This window comes from Bos mutus, chromosome 13 (assembly GCF_027580195.1).
Source record: "Bos mutus isolate GX-2022 chromosome 13, NWIPB_WYAK_1.1, whole genome shotgun sequence".
In the NCBI taxonomy this organism is placed as follows: Eukaryota; Metazoa; Chordata; class Mammalia; order Artiodactyla; family Bovidae; genus Bos; species Bos mutus.
In genome coordinates, this window is record NC_091629.1 from 42,539,248 (window position 1) to 42,556,696 (window position 17,449).

General features: G+C 45.9%; 2 protein-coding genes across 19 annotated transcripts in view; one reads left to right on the top strand and one right to left on the bottom strand.

Annotated features, from left to right (window-relative positions):
• The window catches only part of RAB22A (RAB22A, member RAS oncogene family), a 53,471-nt gene extending 48,106 nt beyond the window's left edge, over positions 1-5,365 (bottom strand). The window contains exons 1-2 of the mRNA XM_070381494.1: positions 5,047-5,365; positions 3,973-4,052 (exon numbers count right to left, since the gene is read on the bottom strand). Of these exons, the coding sequence (XP_070237595.1) occupies positions 3,973-4,052; positions 5,047-5,082 (116 nt within the window). The 5' untranslated portion in view covers positions 5,083-5,365. The remainder of the gene's footprint in view (positions 1-3,972; positions 4,053-5,046) is intronic.
• A 151-nt stretch (positions 5,366-5,516) lies between these two features.
• The window catches only part of LOC102274620 (serine/threonine-protein phosphatase 4 regulatory subunit 1-like), a 74,153-nt gene continuing 62,220 nt past the window's right edge, over positions 5,517-17,449 (top strand). For 10 of the 18 annotated variants that reach the window (XR_011466556.1, XR_011466553.1, XR_011466552.1 and 7 more), the window contains exons 1-2: positions 5,517-5,729; positions 6,010-6,220. Coding sequence is in view for 5 of the 18 variants with exons in the window: in XM_070381495.1 (XP_070237596.1) it covers positions 5,715-5,729; positions 6,109-6,220 (127 nt within the window). In the remaining 13 variants the exon portion in view is untranslated. The remainder of the gene's footprint in view (positions 5,730-6,009; positions 6,221-17,449) is intronic. The other 8 variants (XR_011466562.1, XM_070381495.1, XM_070381496.1 and 5 more) reach the window with 2 other exon arrangements.

A 17,449-nucleotide genomic window follows, 5' to 3' on the forward strand; every position in this document is an offset into this window, starting at 1 on the left:
TAAAAGATCCAGAGAGTGAAAAGGATAGTCACAGAGTGCGAGAAAGTATCTGCAATAGTCAGATGCAACAAATGACTACAGAATTTATAATATCCAGAATACATACATCACACCTGTAAGTCAATGAGAATATGACTAACAACTCAATAGAAAAATGAACAAGATTCTCAAACAGGCAACGTATCCAGATGACCAATAAAGATATGAAAATGTGTTCAGTAGCTGTAGTCATATGGGAAACAGGAATTAAAACCAGAATAAGGCAGTACCACCAATCCTCCAACACAGCTAAAATTTGAGACTGATGACATCTAATGTTGTAGGAGATATGAAGCAACCAGAACTCCCAAACACTGCTGGCAGGAACATTAACTGACACAATACTTCAGAAGACATCTACTAGAGTTAAGATACATATTCCTTCTGAGCCAGGAATTTCCCTGCCAATTCCCAAACCCTGACTAGAAACAACCACAATTCCAACAGTAGAATAAACTGTGGTGTATTTATCCAATGGGATACTTATTGTACAGAGATGAAAAAGAATAAACCATCATTACATGAAATGACATAGATGAACCTCACAAAGTATGAATCGAATAAGCAGATACAAAACAATATCTACCAATTCCATTTAAATACAGTTTAAAAAACCTATAGTGTTAGAAGTTTATCAAAAAATATCAGTTGCTAAGAAATAACATATGCTTACCATATGAAAGTACCATTCTAAGTAATTTTTTACGTATTTTAACTTGATTTTCACAACTCTGTAATTAGAGGCAACCAATTATCCCAAATGTGCAAATTTAGTCACAAAGAGGTTAAATACTTTGCTCAAGGCCACAGAGCAACTACGTGTTAGACCTGGGATGTGAAGGCAGCTAGACTGGCTGGAGACCTTGCAGTCTAAACGCTACATTGCCGCTCAGTGGTAGAGCTTTAATGGAAACACAGAGGAGGAGGGCAAATGAAGCAGGGAGAGGTAAGAGAAGCAGGATTAATAAGTTCCCATCTCCCAAGAAAACAAGCACTAGATAATGCCTCAAATTGGGGGATGGGGTGGGGGAGAAGAGAAAGGATCAAGAATTAGCAGTACATGCGTGTTAACGAAAAAATCTGGAGGACAGATCAGAAAAAAACAGCTAAAACCATCACAAAAGTAGAAACCTCTAGGGAGTGAGTCAGAGTGGACCAGGGAACTGTTAATACTTAACTATTAAGAAAAAATACTTAGCTATTACAGAAAAAAACCACACACACATTGCTTTGGTAAAAGTAATTTTGAAAGGTTTTAATAAGATCTAAATATTTTAAAAACGCTATCATGTATTGAGCCCCAGTGTCCCTGGCACTTAGCTGAACATTTGAAAAGGAGTATCTCATATGGAGTTGGTGCCAGTTATTACTACGATTTTGCTGATGGGGAAACAGATTCAGAGTTAACCAGCTGGCAGGTGGCAGTGTCCATGTCTGGACCACCACCAGGGAAGATGAAGGTCTAGAAGTCAACAAAGCAGCAGGGATGAAAGGATATTCAGGAGTCCTGGACAGAAGCAAGTGACTCATGTTGGCTTCAGGGAGAAGGGACAGTAGGAGGGGGATCTGGAATGGATGCCCAGGATTCTGGCTTGAGTACCTGAGGACACGTTGGTCCTTTTCTCTACCACAAGGTCCATGGAAAGAGGAGCAGCGGGCCAGGCCTCTGACAGGGAGCTCCTGAGCTTAGTCACAGATATGCGGAGCTCCAGTATGTTTGGGAAAGGCACAGAGGAGTCAGGCAGGATGCACGAGGAAGACCTATGGGTGTGAACTCAGCAGAGGAGGGGCAGGCAGAAGACTGAAGAGCATGCAAAGACACAGGGAGAGAAAGAACACCCGTGGCCTGGGCCCGCAGCCTGTCCAGCCTCTGGGCCACCCGTCCAACATGCCCTGTCCCCCATGCGACTCACTGCCCTAAACATCGCCAATAGCTCCCTTTCACTCTTCAAAAACTTTTGTCTCTAGACTATCTTCTGAAATATAATCTACTCATTTATCAATATTGAGATGTCAGGGCTTCTAAGTGCCTCATATTTTCACCGTGAGGTACCTTGGGAACTGGCAGAGCCCTGGGCCAGGGTCAGGCCCTGGCTACATGCTCTCACCAGGCCTCCACATTCCTCCTTCGGAGCACAGAAAATGGCCAAAGAACTCATTTTCTGTGCTTTGGTTACACAGTATGTCTCTCTCCGTCTTGGAAGGTACCTGAGGGCAGGAGGGGCTTTTCAACTTTTCCTGAAAAGCTCTAAATAATACTCTGGGCTTTGTGGGCCATGGGGTCTCAGTCACAGCTATACAACTCTGCCCTTGAGCCGGAAAGCAGTGGAGACCACGTATAAATGAACAGGTATGCTGTGTTTCGGTAAGGCTTTACCTTTGAATTGAGAGGTGGACCAAAAGGCCATGGTCTGCTGAGCCCTGCTCCGAATCACCAGCACCCAGGCTAGCATCTGGCATACAGCCGGCACTGGATGAGCAATAATGAAAGGAAACAGCCCTTGGCTTTGTCAGTGAGACGGAAGCAGGTCCTGAGGGAAGGTGATTTCAGCAGAGCAGGGGGGTGGGATGGTTGGCAGAAGGCTGAAGAAGCAGTAAGCTCTTGTTCCAGAGCCCCCAGTTTGCCCAGCAGGCCTGGGGAATGGCCCTGTCTAAGGGGAGCAGGGCTGGGGAAGGAGTTGGGGGTTGCTCCCGAGCTCAGGCGTGTGTGGGGCTGATTGTGAAGGAGGAACACATGTGCCAAGGATAGAGAAACGGGAGGGTGGAGGAGATGACGGGAAAGCCTCAAATCGCTCTTTCTGTGAGACATTCACCCAGACTAAATGGGGAAGACAGCTGGGCTTAGGGACTGGGTGCGCGGCCAAACAGGGAGGCCTGGCCGCCCAGGACAGGGCCACAGACCTCCTTGTCAGCCCCCCTCTTCCCTGGCGAGGCGGCACCTCTAACCGAGCTGGCGGTGGGGCTTGAGGCGCTGACTAGTGTGAGGAGTGTCGCTCCCTGAGGCAGCAGCAGGGCCTACTGGCACTTCCTGTCCCTTCACTTTCCCACGCAGGTAGTGACAGGCAGGCCTAGAGGAAGATGAGTTCACACATCAAACTTGCAGACATGCCCAGTCCTTTCCTGAAGAACATTCAAAGTCACTCGAACTTCAGAGAGTCAGTGGTGGTTTCATCTTAACGCCTTCAAATGTGGACGTGCACGCTGTGAATTATGTCCCCATTAGGCAGAACAGAATTTTTCTTTAAGTGGAAACAACCAATTGGGTGAGGCTTTGCATAGCAGCTACCTAGTTTTATAAGCTTAACAAGAGTATTAAAAGACACAAAACACAACTTCTTACAGAGGAAGTATTAACAGTACGAAGTTTAAACAGCCTGAAAAATTTAGAGTCAAAAACCTATAGCCAGTCAGTTTCACTTTTCCTATGAACCAGGTACCTCCAAAAGGCTTACATTTTGATATTACTCTGTTAATTCATCACAGCTACTGGAATGTGCAGCCATAGTGCTGAAATGTGTAAGAAGGGTTCAGACTTCAAACTATTTTTCAGGAAGAGCTAAAGCCATCTAAAGTATCTTTTAGTTGACATGCCAGAGGAAAAAAGCATTAAGATCTATTTCTTCTGCCTTATTTCAAGGTGAAATCTGCTGTTCCTATTCACAGATTGAAGGCTCTATGTATATTCTAATAAGTAAAACTTTAATTCCATACTTTCACTCTCAAGTTCTCACTCCTCACAAGTTAAAAGATGATTTTCCTAAAACACATCAATCCTTGCTCTACTGTTTCAAGTTCTTCTCGAGATGATGGTAATCACTGTCTCCAAATTCACTAGCTTTTAGAACGGGGATGCCTACCCTTGTAACACACCTTTGTTTGAAAGGACTTATCAGTACACCTTTAGATGCATTTTCAGTAAACATAACCTCTTACCCTATTGTTGGGTTGATGTTCGGATCAAAACTGTCTTCCACGAACCGCCACACAATGCTTGATTTACCCACACCTGTATCCTGAAATACAACGAGAGAGGTGAAGAAGAAGAAGTTACTTGCTGGCACATACCAAAAACTGCCTTGTGCCCCAAGTTCAGGATTTTGGAAAAATCATCCTGGATAGGTGAATTTTAAAGAAACGCAAAGGAGGTTTTCATAAAAATTCAGCGGAGTAATGATAAGATTTCAAAATGTATTGTAGGAGAGGATATCTGAGTTTACAAAAGATGTGAGGATCTTCTGAAAGACCCCAAGTTTCTGCGTAGTGTGCAAAGTGACAAACCCAATTGATCTCTAACAAGTCTACGTTAAGAATGAACTCTTGAACTACTTCTGAGTAATTCCTGATACATCCCAGCCCCACCCAATATGGGAAGGGGTAAGACTAAGTTATTGAAATCTTTCTCAGTCTTTAAAGCGGCAACTCTGGTAAGAGAGCATCAACTTCAGAAAGTATGCTCTGAAATCGCAAAGTTGCCTTGACAAGTTAGGCAGCTGAAGCTTCAAACCAGTTTTGGGGGCTTTTTGATTTGAATGTCCCACTCCCACCCCAGGAAGGTAAATCTGCGTTAAGTATCAGGGATATTCCACAAGTTCAAAAACACCAAGCAGACAGGAAAGCAGACTAATGCTGCTTGTAAAACAAAAGACCTGTTACTAGTCTTACTTTGCAAACCTTGGCCAACTCCTAACTAGTACCTAGGAAAACTATTTAAGACTGCTCTTAACCCAGAAGCAATGGAAGGGCAGGGAGGACTCTTTACCCTTTGGGGGGCAGGAAGAGTCCCTGGGCACCAGGGAGGGGCAAGGGTGAACCCTACCGACAGCAAAATCCTTCAGGAGGGTGCGGCCAGGTGGGCGGGATGGCCCAGGGGGCAGAAGCGAGGCTCCGGACAGGTAGGCGGTGTCCCGCACCCAGTCTGGGGCAAGGGGCGGAGGGGACGTGGGCACGCCCTGGTCTGCGGCCCGCCCGGCCTCCCGCGGCCCTCCCGGTCGGCTCGCCGCCACTCACCCCCAGCAGACACACTTTGAGCTCCCTCAGCGCCATGGCCTGGGAGCCAGGGGCGCGGGCCCGCCGCCGCCCTAAGTTAAGAAGGGAGAGGCCCGGCCCAGCACAAGCATCCCCCGGCGCCGCCGCCGCACGGCCTAGCCCCGGCCGCGGGGCGCGCAGAGGCGGCGGCCGCCCGTTCGCTGGCCCTCGGCCCGGCCCGTCCGTCGCCAGCCGCGCGGGGTCCGTCTCAGCAGCCCGGACGGTGCCGCGGGTTCCCGGGGGCCACCGCAGCCGCCATCTTGAGACGCCGGCCGGGTCACCTGACCTCCCCGCCCACTTCGGCAGCCACCTTCGCCGAGAGGGCGGGGCCGGCCGGCGCAGCGAGGCTTGCGGGGAGGCCCGGGCTCGAGGGCGGGGCTGGCAGTGAGGGGGCGGAACACTAAGCCATATGCCCCGCCCCTATCACTCAGGCCCCGCCCCTCAGGCGCCGGCCCCGCCTCCAGGTCATCCCAAGATGGCGGGTGAATGGGGTCCAGCTCCTGGGGCGCCCCCTCCCCTTCAGCCGGAACAACCCCCGAGGCCCGAGGACCCCCACAACAATCCCTGAGCCCACCTGCCGCAGCCCCCTCGTAACTCCTTGTGTGTCTCTTGGTTTTCAGAGATGTCCCTGTACTTTGTGGACTTGCAGGATGACTTGGACGATTGTAAGTAACAGTTGGGGCATCCCGCCCCTCCCTGGGAACTTCTCGCAGAATTAGGGGTGCACAGAAGGCGGATGTGGGATCTACAGGCTGGGCTCTTCGTGTTGGAACCAGAATAGGGGGACCCCCAATTGCCTTGATCACTTGTGGCGGTCCCTCCTCACTGGGCGGGGGCGGTAGAGGACCGGGAGCCCTCCCCGCAGTGGGGAGGATTTTTGTTGGAAAACTTCTGACTTTCTCTTACTTTCTTTCTCTTCCTCCTCCTCCTGCGGTGGCCCGGGAGAGCTAGTGCTTCGTTCATCCTGGCGATTCCCGGCGGGAGGAGGCGTGGCCCCCTCCGGGGTCGGGGGTCTTCCAGCCAGGGTCTCCAATTGTCCCCCAGGACTTTTCAGAATGCCGGGGAGTTTGGGAGGTCCGGCTCTACGTGTGGCCGGCCACAGACTCGCACAGACTTCTCCAGTGTCTTGGCCACAAGCCCATTGAGGAGCCCACAGGTACCTGCCTTTCTCCGATGGGTCTCCCTCCTGTACCTTCCTGCCCTTTCCTTTAGAATCACTTTAAAGACTGATGGGTGGAGAAGATGTACCTGTTTAGGCAAGTTCGCACTGGTGGTGAATGAAGCATTTCTTTTCCATTCAGCAAACTTTTCTTGAGGACCTCCTGTTTCTGGGCCAGGCCATGTGCCGATCCCAGAACCTACAAAGATGAACCTGAGACTGTGACGGCTCTCACAGGCCTGGAAGAGAGCCAACTTGTAAACAGATAATTACCAAACCCTGGGTGCTTGCTGATGAAGGAAGCCTGTACAAACCATCACAGTAACCAACATCAATGGGGCTTACTGTGTTCTTTCCTTCTGCATCTACAAGTTTCCTACTAACCAGAACTAGGGTTTACTGAAAATACCATAGGTCAGGCACATTTATTTATAGACATATTTCTGAAAGAATACACATTTCCTTGCTGAATACACATATTCTTTCAAAAACATGTGTAATTTATACACTATTTCTTTCAGAAGGCGGCAACTTTATTAAAGTAAAATGACCCTTGAAGGGGCCAGTGGTTGTGGGTTCTGGAGTCAGATGGCCAGAGGGTGAAGTCCTGAGCCACTCTTTACTGGCTGTGTGATCCTGGCCAAGTCACTGTACCTCTCTGAGCTTCATTGGCTTCATCTGTAGAATGGGCATAATAATGGTCCACCTCAGAGGGCTTTAGTAGAGGTTAACTAATAAAAGGTTTAGGAACTTCTTTGGTGGTCCAGAGGCTAAGACTCTGTGCTTCTAATGCAGGGGGCCCAGGTTCAATCCCTGGTGGGGGAACTAGATCTCACATGCCATAACTGAGAGTTTGCATGCCGTAACTCAAGATCCTACATACTGCAGTTAGAAGGTCCTGCATGCCTTGATGACGATCAGAGATCCTGTGTGCTGCAGCTAAGATCTGGCACAGCCAAATAAATATATAAAAAATAAAAGGTTTAGCATGAAGTCTTGTACATAAGAAACAGTAAATATTACCTGCCATTATTATTGATGTGATCATTATTCATAATTATTGAATACTGTGGAGCAAGGTACAATGTGGGCCGTGGGTTTACAAAATGTTTCAGTCAATGGGTGTCTTTAAATGGAAGGAATGTAGCATTGCTCTTGATAAGCAACAGTAAGCTGCTGTTAAGGCACCTCTCATTCATAGATTTAGTATTTGGCCTGTCTGGAAAAGCTGTTTTTTGGCTATTTTTCAGTTATCTAACAAACTACCTGAACACTTAGTGGTTTAAATCAACAGCATAACAATTCTGTGCATTGACTGGGTGATACAGAAGCCTCATGTGTTCTCTGGAACTCTGGGGAGATGGGAGGGTTCAAAATGGCTTTCCTCACCTGACTGTTGGCAAGGAAATCTGCTGGAACTGTAGATCAGGGTCTCAGTTCCACAGTTGCTTCTTCCCCTTGGCTAGCTTGGACTTTCAAAGGGTGGTGGTGGCAGGCAATTGGATCTCTTCTGGCAGGTAACTTCCTTTTGTCTTTTCTGTATATGTATACAGAAAGGAATTAAGAGATTATATAGGAAAATAATTCTGATTTTGGCTCTATTTGTACATATGTTAGGTGACACTTACTGTTTAGGAGACTGCTGAAGACTTGTCCCGGTAAGGAAGGAAACCAGCATCATGGCTCTGAACACACCCAGGCCATGGGTAGGGCCACTCGGGGAGCCTCCCAAGGCTTCCTTATTGCACAGATGTGGAGTCTTCAGGATGCTGTATCTATGAAATTACAATATAATTGGTCTAATTAATAGCCATAATAAGAGGGCCTTTCCCCCCCAGTAACTTATGCTGCCCTGGGTCCCACCTTTACACTTTACTGTGGTAGTATTTGGGAGGCATTATTACACTGTGATTATGGCAAAAACCCTGAGGTCCGGTGACCCACTTCCTGTCTTTAGTTGAGTCAGCGTGAGCCGATCACTCACCTTTGTTCACTTTCTTCATCTGGAAGACCTGACAACTGGAGATGCTTCATAGGACTGATACAAGGATTAGATGAAACAGAAGACACAAAATGTTTTAGGGACTTCTTGGTGGTCCAGTGGCTAAGACTTAACACTCCCAAAGTAGGGGGCCTGGGTTCGATCCTTGGTCAGGGAATTAGATCTCACATTATCCAACCAAGAGTTTGAATGCTGCACCTAAAAAAATCACACATGCCTCATCAAAGATTGAAGATCCCAAAAGCTGTAACTAAGACCCAGCAAATAATTAATTAATAAAGTATTTAAAAAAAGACATCTTAGCCCAGTGCCTGGCATAGAGTATTCCATTCATTGATTATTACTGTTATTATTTTAGCTGTCATCATTACTACTAGGCATTCATGTAAGATTTTCTGTTCCTGTGTTAAGGGTTGCTACTGTGTGGTAGGCGGGATTGTTCCTGTTTTATAAATGATGAAACAGAATCAGAGAGGTTAAGTGACTTATTCAGTATGGCATAGGTCATAAATGATAGAACTAGCAAAACTAGCAATCAGACTAGTTTGACTAGTTCTGACTCTTCCTCTTTTTATTCCATCACAGAGATCAATCTCACAAATATTCTTAAGCTAATGGGAGGGCACAGTTTGTTGGTTTGGGTGGGTTCTGCATCTGTTGTCTTCCTTGGACTTTTTTTTGGTCTAATTGACGGGATAGCCATTTCATCTAGGCTCTAAGTCTCCTTGGCCAGGGACACTGGTCATCCTTTTTATAACCTAGTGTCCTCCCTCCATGATCTAGGTGTTCAGTTAATGTCATTACTGGTAACCAAGATGGATTACGAGGCTTGTCTGATTTACTTTGTGATTTCTTCATTAAATTGGCTCACTTCAAAAAGAAGCCATCAGGAAAGATTGCCGTGTTTTTTCAAAATCATTCAGTCTCCGGGCCATCGGAGCACAAAAAAGACAATTTTAGTGAATTAGCCTGCTGAAGCAACCTAAATTCCTTCTCTTGAGAGCAAAAAGAGTGTGAGATGGCCAGACACAGTGGTCCTGGTGGTAGACTGCACACGGAAGGTGGAGCTGGGTGCATCTCTGCCTCAAGGGCTTATAGGCCTGTCAGCGGCTGGGTTGATTAAAGCTTGTGGGGGCTAAGAGGTGTCACTCCTGGTAAGGCTTGCTTGACCAATTAGAATTTAAATGTGTACTAGTGGTGGGTGGAAAAAAGTGAGGGGACTCTGTTGCAGATATAAAGAGACCTATCAACAAAGTATAATATATGGTCATATGTGGATCCTTAGTTGAACAAATGAGCTATAAAAAGACATTATTGAGACAGTGGGGAAAATTAAACTTGACCCAGGTATTAGGTTATATGAAGAATTATTATTAATCTTGTCAGATGTGATAGTGGTGTCACAGTTTTGTTTGACGGCGAAGGACCTTATTTAACAGAAGCAAATAGGCATTTGTGGGTGAAACAATATGATCTGTGAGGTCTGCTTTTAAAATACTGCAGCAAACAGTAAATAATCAACAAGTTGGAAAGAAAGATGAGTGGGAAAAGTTGGCAGACTATTTGTTGAAACTGGCTGGTTAAGGGTGTGGGGGTTTATTATAGTATTATGTTTTTGCATATGTTTGAAAATTTCCTTAATAAAAAGTTTTTAAAAATGAGATGAAAGTTTCATATATGATCAAACGTCTATATGAAGGGTTTAATGCTGGATTTCAGTTCTGAATTCAGCTGCCATGTTATTGTAAGATATATTTAGCTTCAAAACACAGACTTGGAAAATGTATTAGTATTTGCGGGACAGTGTATTTCTTTCCAAATGTTCAGGTTTCAAGAGGTAGCTATGAAAGAAGTTGGAAAAAGGTATACTTCTATTGATGAAGAAAACTAGGTGCCATCAAATGATGTGTGTTTCTTTGTTAGAAATAGGATTAGCTAAGTTTGAGGACTACAGATAGACTCTTGGAATAGAAGGAGTGGAGTATGTTCAAGCTTGAATAAAAGGCACCCTCCAGAGCAGGAAGCATTCTGTTTCACCTGCCCACTTTGGTCAGGTTTGTAACAATGTTCTGCTCAAGGACCACAACCAGGCGGAGAAACTATATTAATTTGATCCCTAAACCAAACCACTGAAATTTTTCTCTGAACTATTACATAAACTTGAATCAAAGATTGTCAAAAAAATTAAGTAAAAACCTCCCTGTTGAGTGAACTAGTTTGAACAGGAACTTGAGTATATTAACAGTTGGGAAATACAATGAAATCCAGCCATTAGATTGTTCTCTAAATCAGAGATGGGCAATTTTTTTTTTCCCCATAAAGGATCAGACAGTAAACATTTTAGACTTTGCTGGCCCGAAGTCCTAATGCAAGCACTCAAGTCTGCCGTTGTAGTCTAGTAGCGCTCGATGCTGCTGCTGTAGCAGCTAAGTTGCTTCAGTCGTGTCTGACTCTGTGTGACCCCATAGACGGCAGCCCACCAGGCTCCTCTGTCCCTGGGATTCTCCAGGCAAGAATACGGGAGTGGGTTGGCATTTCCTTCTCCAATCCATGTATGCATGCTAAGTCGCTTCAGACGTGTCTGACTCTGTGCGACCCTATGGACAGCAGCCCACCAGGCTCCTCTGTCCATGCGATTCTCTAGGCAAGAATACTGGAGTGGGTTGCTATTTCCTTCTCCAAGTAGCACTCACAGATATACATAAATGAATGGACATAGTTGTTTGCTAATAAAGTTTTATTTACAAACACAGGCAGTGGGCTGGATTTGGCCTTCTGTTCTAAATCAAACTTGATTCTATTTTTACCCCCCTTTTTTGAGGGGGTGGTTTATTTGAAGTGTAATTTACAACATTGTGTTAGGTTCATGTGTACAGCAAAGTGATTCAGTTATATATGTATTATGTATGTATATAAATCTTTTAAATTATGTATTTATTTTTTATATATTATTTTTTCAGATTCTTTCCCATTATAGGCTATTGCAAGATATTGAGTATAGTTCTCTGTGCTATACAATAGATCCTTGTTGGTTGGTTACCTATTTTATATATAGTAGTGTGTATATGTTAATCCCAAGCTCCTAATTTATCTTTCCCCACTTCCCCTTTGATAACCATAAATTTGTTTTCTAGTCCGTGAGTCTGTTTTATAAATAAGTTCGTTTGTGTCATTTTTTAAAGATTCCATCTGTAAGCTATATCACATGATATTTGTCTTTCTCTGAAACTTGATTTTGTCCCATCAGAGCCCCGGTCCATCGATTAGCTGAGCCAGCCCAGAGGCTGCCTTTCCCAAGGTGCTCAGTCCGAAGAGCTGACTTCTGCTGGCACAAGCCCTGCCCTGTTGGGTAGCCCTCGAAAAGCCACTCAGACTTCACGTCTCACTTTTCCTGTTGGTGTTTGGGGATTAGAAGCATGTACCTATCTCCTTCCAACAGGATGAGGGTGGCAAGGAACAGAAGAGTCAGTGTGGTGGGAGCCGAGTCAGCCTTGCTTCCTGTCTGATAATCGTAATGCGTTTTACTCTAGTTGTTCTGTATTTTCCATTTCCTGTGAGAGAAACAGGTGAACACCAGAGATTCCCTGGAATCGTCTCTGTTTAAAAAGAGTTTTATATGGCTTTCTACACCACAAATTAAGATTTTTTTTTTTTAAGCAGAAATTTCTGCAACAAAGTCTAGCTAATGAAAGAGGAAGCAATTCTGAGCTTCAGAACATCACTTAGCCTTAACCTGATTGGAGAAAAAAAAATTAGAGATGAGGGCAGGTGCTCACTTTCCCTGTTTGGAAAATCATCTGGGTAATAGATGTTCTTCCGGTGCCTCCCAGGCACCAGCCTGTGGGAGGTGCTGGGGGAAGAGGGATGAAGAATCCCTGGGCCCCATCCCAGAGCTGCTCCCACCTAGAGGACAGGCGAGAGTAGCAATGGCGCAGATGGGAGGTGCCGGTTGATTTGGCTCAAGCCCAGGAGGGCCATGGGCGAATGACCTCAGTGAGAACTTCTCCTATGAAGCCAAGGAGCAGAAGCCAGGCCAGAATGAGTTGGGAAGGCTGCAGGGGTTGAGGCAGTGTTGCCTGCAGTCCTGTAGCTCAGTGGTCCTGCATTGAGCACCCACTGTATTCCAGATGCTGGCTGGCCTTTGGGCATTTTGAGGAATGGTCACTGCTTTGGGGCGGAGAAGGCAATGGCACCCCACTCCGGTACTCTTGCCTGGGAAATCCCATGGTTGGACGAGCCTGGTAGGCTACAGTCCATGGGGCCTCTAAAAGTCGGATACGACTGAGTGACTTCATTTTCACTTCTCACATTCATGCATTGGAGAAGGAAATGGCAACCCACTCCTCTGTTCTTGCCTGGAGAATCCCGGGGATAGAGGAGCCTGGTGGGCTTCTGTCTATGGGATCTCACAGAGTCGGACACGACTGACTTGACTTAGCAGCACTGCTTTGGGGAGCTCCCAGTCTAGCAGGGAAAACAGACCCTTTCCAGAAGAAGCAGCTTGAGAGGTTGGAGGGGTTGAAATCACTTGCTTTGCTTCTTAGATAGAAGAGCCCAGAACAGATTTGCGTTATTTGTATCTACTCTGAGAACCTTAAAAAAAAAAAAAAAAAAAGATGGACTCAACAGTTCCATGCCTGGTTATTTGCCCAACAAAATGTGAACACATGTTTTCAAAAAGTCATGGTCAGAACTTCCCTGGTGGCCCAATGGCTAAGACTCCGCTCTCCAGATGCAGGGGGTCCCTGTGCAATCCCTAATCAGGGAACTAGATCCCACATGCCACAACTAAGAATTCACATGCTGAAACAAGATTCTACGTGCCAGAATGACCCAGCAGAGCCAATAATGGAAAGAAGACAGGGTCGTAGTTGAAAACTATGTTCTTAATAGTTCTTAACTATTCTTAATCGTTGAAAACTAGAACCCACACACATGTCCTCATTGAGTACAATGGATTATAAAGTGTAGTTATGTTTACACAGTAGAAAACAATGCAGCTCTAAGAGTGAGTGATCTCCAGCTCCACTCAGTAATACAGATGAACATCACATAGTGGTCAGTGAAGGAAGCCATATACAAAAGGTAGAGACTGCGTGACTCTTTACACAGAGCGCAGAAATGGCACGGCAATCTCCGTGATCTGATGAAGAAGGCAGGAGAGTGTGCCCCGACTCCCCCAACACATGTAAGGCAGAAGGTGGGAGGGAGCATGGATGGTGGGGGGCGGGTTTGGAGAAGCTAGAAAGATTCTTTCTTGAGCTGAGTATATTCAGTTTAAAAGTTTGTCATGTGGATCACTTACTATCTATACACTTTTCTGAAAAGCATTGCTTTTTAAGATGGAGGCACAAGGGAGAGCATAGCCATGGGTTGGGGGGACGGGGTCAGTGCAAGAGGAAGATGGTGGAGAGCAAGCGGGGCAGGTGAGGGCAGGGTGGGACGTGTGAGCCGGGCATGGGACTCATGCATCCAAATGCGTGTCCGAACTAGCACATCCTCAGAGGAGTGTGCTTCTTTCCACAAGGAGAAAGGTGACCCTCCTGGCAACGTGGCCAAGGTGATTGTTAGAATAGTGGTGTAATGTCGGCCTGCATTGCTTGATTGCCTCAAGTATCTTGAGCAGCAAGAAAATAGAGCCAAGACTCCGCCTGCCAGTGCAGGAGACAGAAGAGATTTGGGTTGGATCCCTGGATCAGGAAGATCCCCTGGGGGAGGGCGTGGCAACCCGCTCTGGTATTCTTGCCTAGAGAATCCCATGGACAGAGGAGCCTGGTGGGCTGCAGTTCAGAGTCACAAATAGTTGGACACAACTGAAGTGACTCGGCACACACATGCACCCACACATAACACTCACCCCAGCGGCTGTTGGTTTTCTTTTCCAACCTTTTTTCCTTTTCGAATCTTCCTCATGTCTGGGGGGGAAATCACTGCATTTTCTAGCAGAACTCTTGTACTCATTAACGCTGTGTAGACTCAGGCCCCCTCACCCCCACCTCCTCCAGTTCTATCCCCAGCCAGGTGTGTCGGCAGGAAAATTGAGATGTGTAATATCACCGTGGAGCCCATGGCAGCTGGGAGCTAAAGATGGCTTGCCTATCAGGTAACCCGAGTCAGTGTGTCCCCTTGACCGTCAGTATAAAAGTCAGACTCATAAATAATGACCAAGTTTTGGAAGCTGTGATTAAAGCCACAAATCAAAGAGGAATTTCCATGTATGCAAGGTGTAGAAAGGCCAGCGTCTTGTGAGTTGGGTCGGTCTGTTCAGCCAACCCATAGTGCTAGTAGTAACAACCATCAGTAGCCCTCCAAGATTTGTGATAGAGAATATTATGCATCAGACGGATCCGCTCATACAGGAGCTAATAAATCTGTGTGGGTCTTGTTAGAGAATGGCATTTATACAGAGGAAGTTTGCCTGAGCAACTTGCTGTTGAAATTTAGTTAAGTCAACAAGGACCTGCAGCGTTCAGGGGTCGGTCCTTCTCCCTTCTTCCACAAAGCCAGTGAAGAATCAAGAATGCTCTTTCTTTTTCAGATGGGTTGGGTTTGTCTGGTCTAGCTTTTAGAAATAGTTCCAATTTAAGAATTCGCATTAGTATTTATAAGCCTGTTAGCAAGAAGGATGAAGCCACTTTAAATAATACATTAATGGATGGTTTACTCTCATCTCCCCCCAAATCATTTAAGGCCTTGCAGAGACTTAGTTATTGTTCATTGAAGAGTGGCTAATGAGAAGCGCAGGAATTATCAATTATGCAAGTTCTACATTAATACAGTTTTCTCACTCTCTCTCCCCTTTTTTTTAAGTGCACATTTTGCAAATAAGGCTAGACTCCTTGTCGGCTGTCATCAACCAGTCTTCTCATATTTTGAAACGGACACAGACGGGGGCCCATCTGTCATCTTCTCTCAACCAGCGTCCCCGAGTGCTGTGTTAAAGAGTGGAAAATTGAGATTGGGTGGCTAATTGGGCTGGCCCAGGGTGGCCTGTCTTACTGAGTCATAGTGACAAGATGGCATGTTGAACGGAGAACCCTAAATTCCGGGCATGTCTGGAGAAGGAACGCTTAATGAAAACACTTACTGGGGTAGTCATGCTCTAATATCCTGCCTCCATTTCTACCCCTGTTCATGTCTGGGCCAATAAACGTATCTCTCTGGGCATGTTTTACTATGTTTATTTTTTCTCACCTTTCTGCTTCCAACCAGTTCTGTGGTGGCTGCTCAGCCAGGGCTTGGTGGCTTCGTGGGAAGTTTCTGGCTTCCCGAGCCACTCCGAGGCAGCAACAGCCTTTCTTTTTCCCCTGCTGTGCTCTTCCCTTCATCCAGAATGGTCTCTTTCCCTTTCCCAGACCCCCTCTCTCTTCCTCTGTGGTGGACTCCTACTCAATCTTCAAAGTCCAACTCAAATACCCTTCTGTCCTAGGGAAACACCTCCTTTCACCTCCTTCTGTAAGCAGAACCAGTCTCCTCCCTGCTTTGTTTATACCTGAACTCCATGGCTCTTGTCACAGGGGGATTGTGTGTTGTTATGTGTGGGAAGGTCTTTGTTCCCTGGGGGGCCTTGAGTCTGGGGACCATGCCTTTGTCATCTGAATCTCCAGTACTCTGTTGAATTATGGTATACTGTCATCTCCTGAAGTCAACCACGGTGGATAGAGCAGAGGGTGGTTGCCATGAGTCTGCTGTGAACACACCTTCTGTTTTTTTGTAGTGGATCCTCTAATCCTTTTCTTGATGGAAAATGATGTGTAACATTTCTTTTCTTTCCCTCTTTTTATTAGCTTGTTATCTAAGGTGCTTTGAACCTATACATCACATCCACCTAACATTATATTTGAAGTGTTAGTTCATACTCAGCCTGTTTTAAGACAGATTGGTGTCTTATGAAAAGCACTGGTGTGCACACAGATGTCCACTGTGTGTTTTGGCCAGAGCAGCCTCATCCAATGTATTCTTTGCCCCAGCCTGTTTTAAAAGATGAGTATACTGACAGTGTGCATTATTTTTGGTAGATAACCCTTGAGTAACCAGTTAGTATAGAAGAGGCTATCAACCCTTTTTCCCACCCCACCCCCCAGGTTTATAACTTCCAGAAATATAGTTAACAAGAAAAGAGTTTTGTTTGTTATTTCTACTTAGTCACCTAGCATCAGGGTCAAAGGGTAATAGTGCCATTATAATTTGTAAACTGACCGGGACCTCGCTGAAGAGGAGCCAACCTCATCTTTGGTTGTGTGAGCTTAAGACTACTGCTTCATAACCACTCTGGCTTTGGTTGGATGAGCATTGTATCTCTTAGTTGGTCAGCTGGGTTTTTAAACTTGGACGGTTCCACTGGAGGGCAGGTAGCCACCACAGCTACTGGCTGATATGCACCACAGTCATGGGAACATGGACCCTATAGTTCAGGAACTATGTGGACATGGAGATGTGCAGTGGCGGACAGGGTGCTGAGCAGAAGGTGTGGTGCGAGGGGGCCCTCACCCCTACAAGGCAAAGAGCACTTCTTAGCTCTTCAGCCTTTGTCATTATTCGTCATTTTTGGTAAGAAATCAGTGAAGGTGTTAGCCGCTCAGTCGTGTCCAACTCCATGTAACCCCCCATGGACTGTAGCCCACCAGGCTCCTCTGTCCATGGCATTCTGCAGTCAGGAATACTGGAGTGGGTTGCCATTCCCTCCAGGGGATCTTCCTGACCCAGGCATTGAACCTGCGTCTCCTGCATTGCAGGCAGACTCTTTTCCGTCTGAGCCACCAGCAATCAGAGCCCAAGGAGTCAATGTGGTCCTGTGTAGACTTGCCAATGAATCTAACCCGTGGCACAAACTTAGCAGCTGCTGCTTGAAAGTCATTGCATAGATGGCAAATGAAGCCAGTCATGATCAGTATTGTTTTTTAAATGTTTTACATGGGACCAAGAAGCCTTGAAGGTATTAGAGACTATTTTCTTAAGAAGTCTTTGCTTTTCCATAGTATTTTAAGCTTTCATGAATGGGGTAGGTAACTTTTTTTTTTTTTTTTCAAATGTGAGAGAGTATAATGAAAAAATTTGAACAAATTCATACCCGACTTCATATTTCATTTCTAGCTTGAATGCTTGAGATTCCCGATGTTTCTGGGTGACCTGGACTCGTGGGGCTTCAGAATAATCAGTTGCTCCTGGTGTCACCGTGTCCATTAGACCTTTACTCCTTATTCCTGTGAACAGTTGCCAGACAG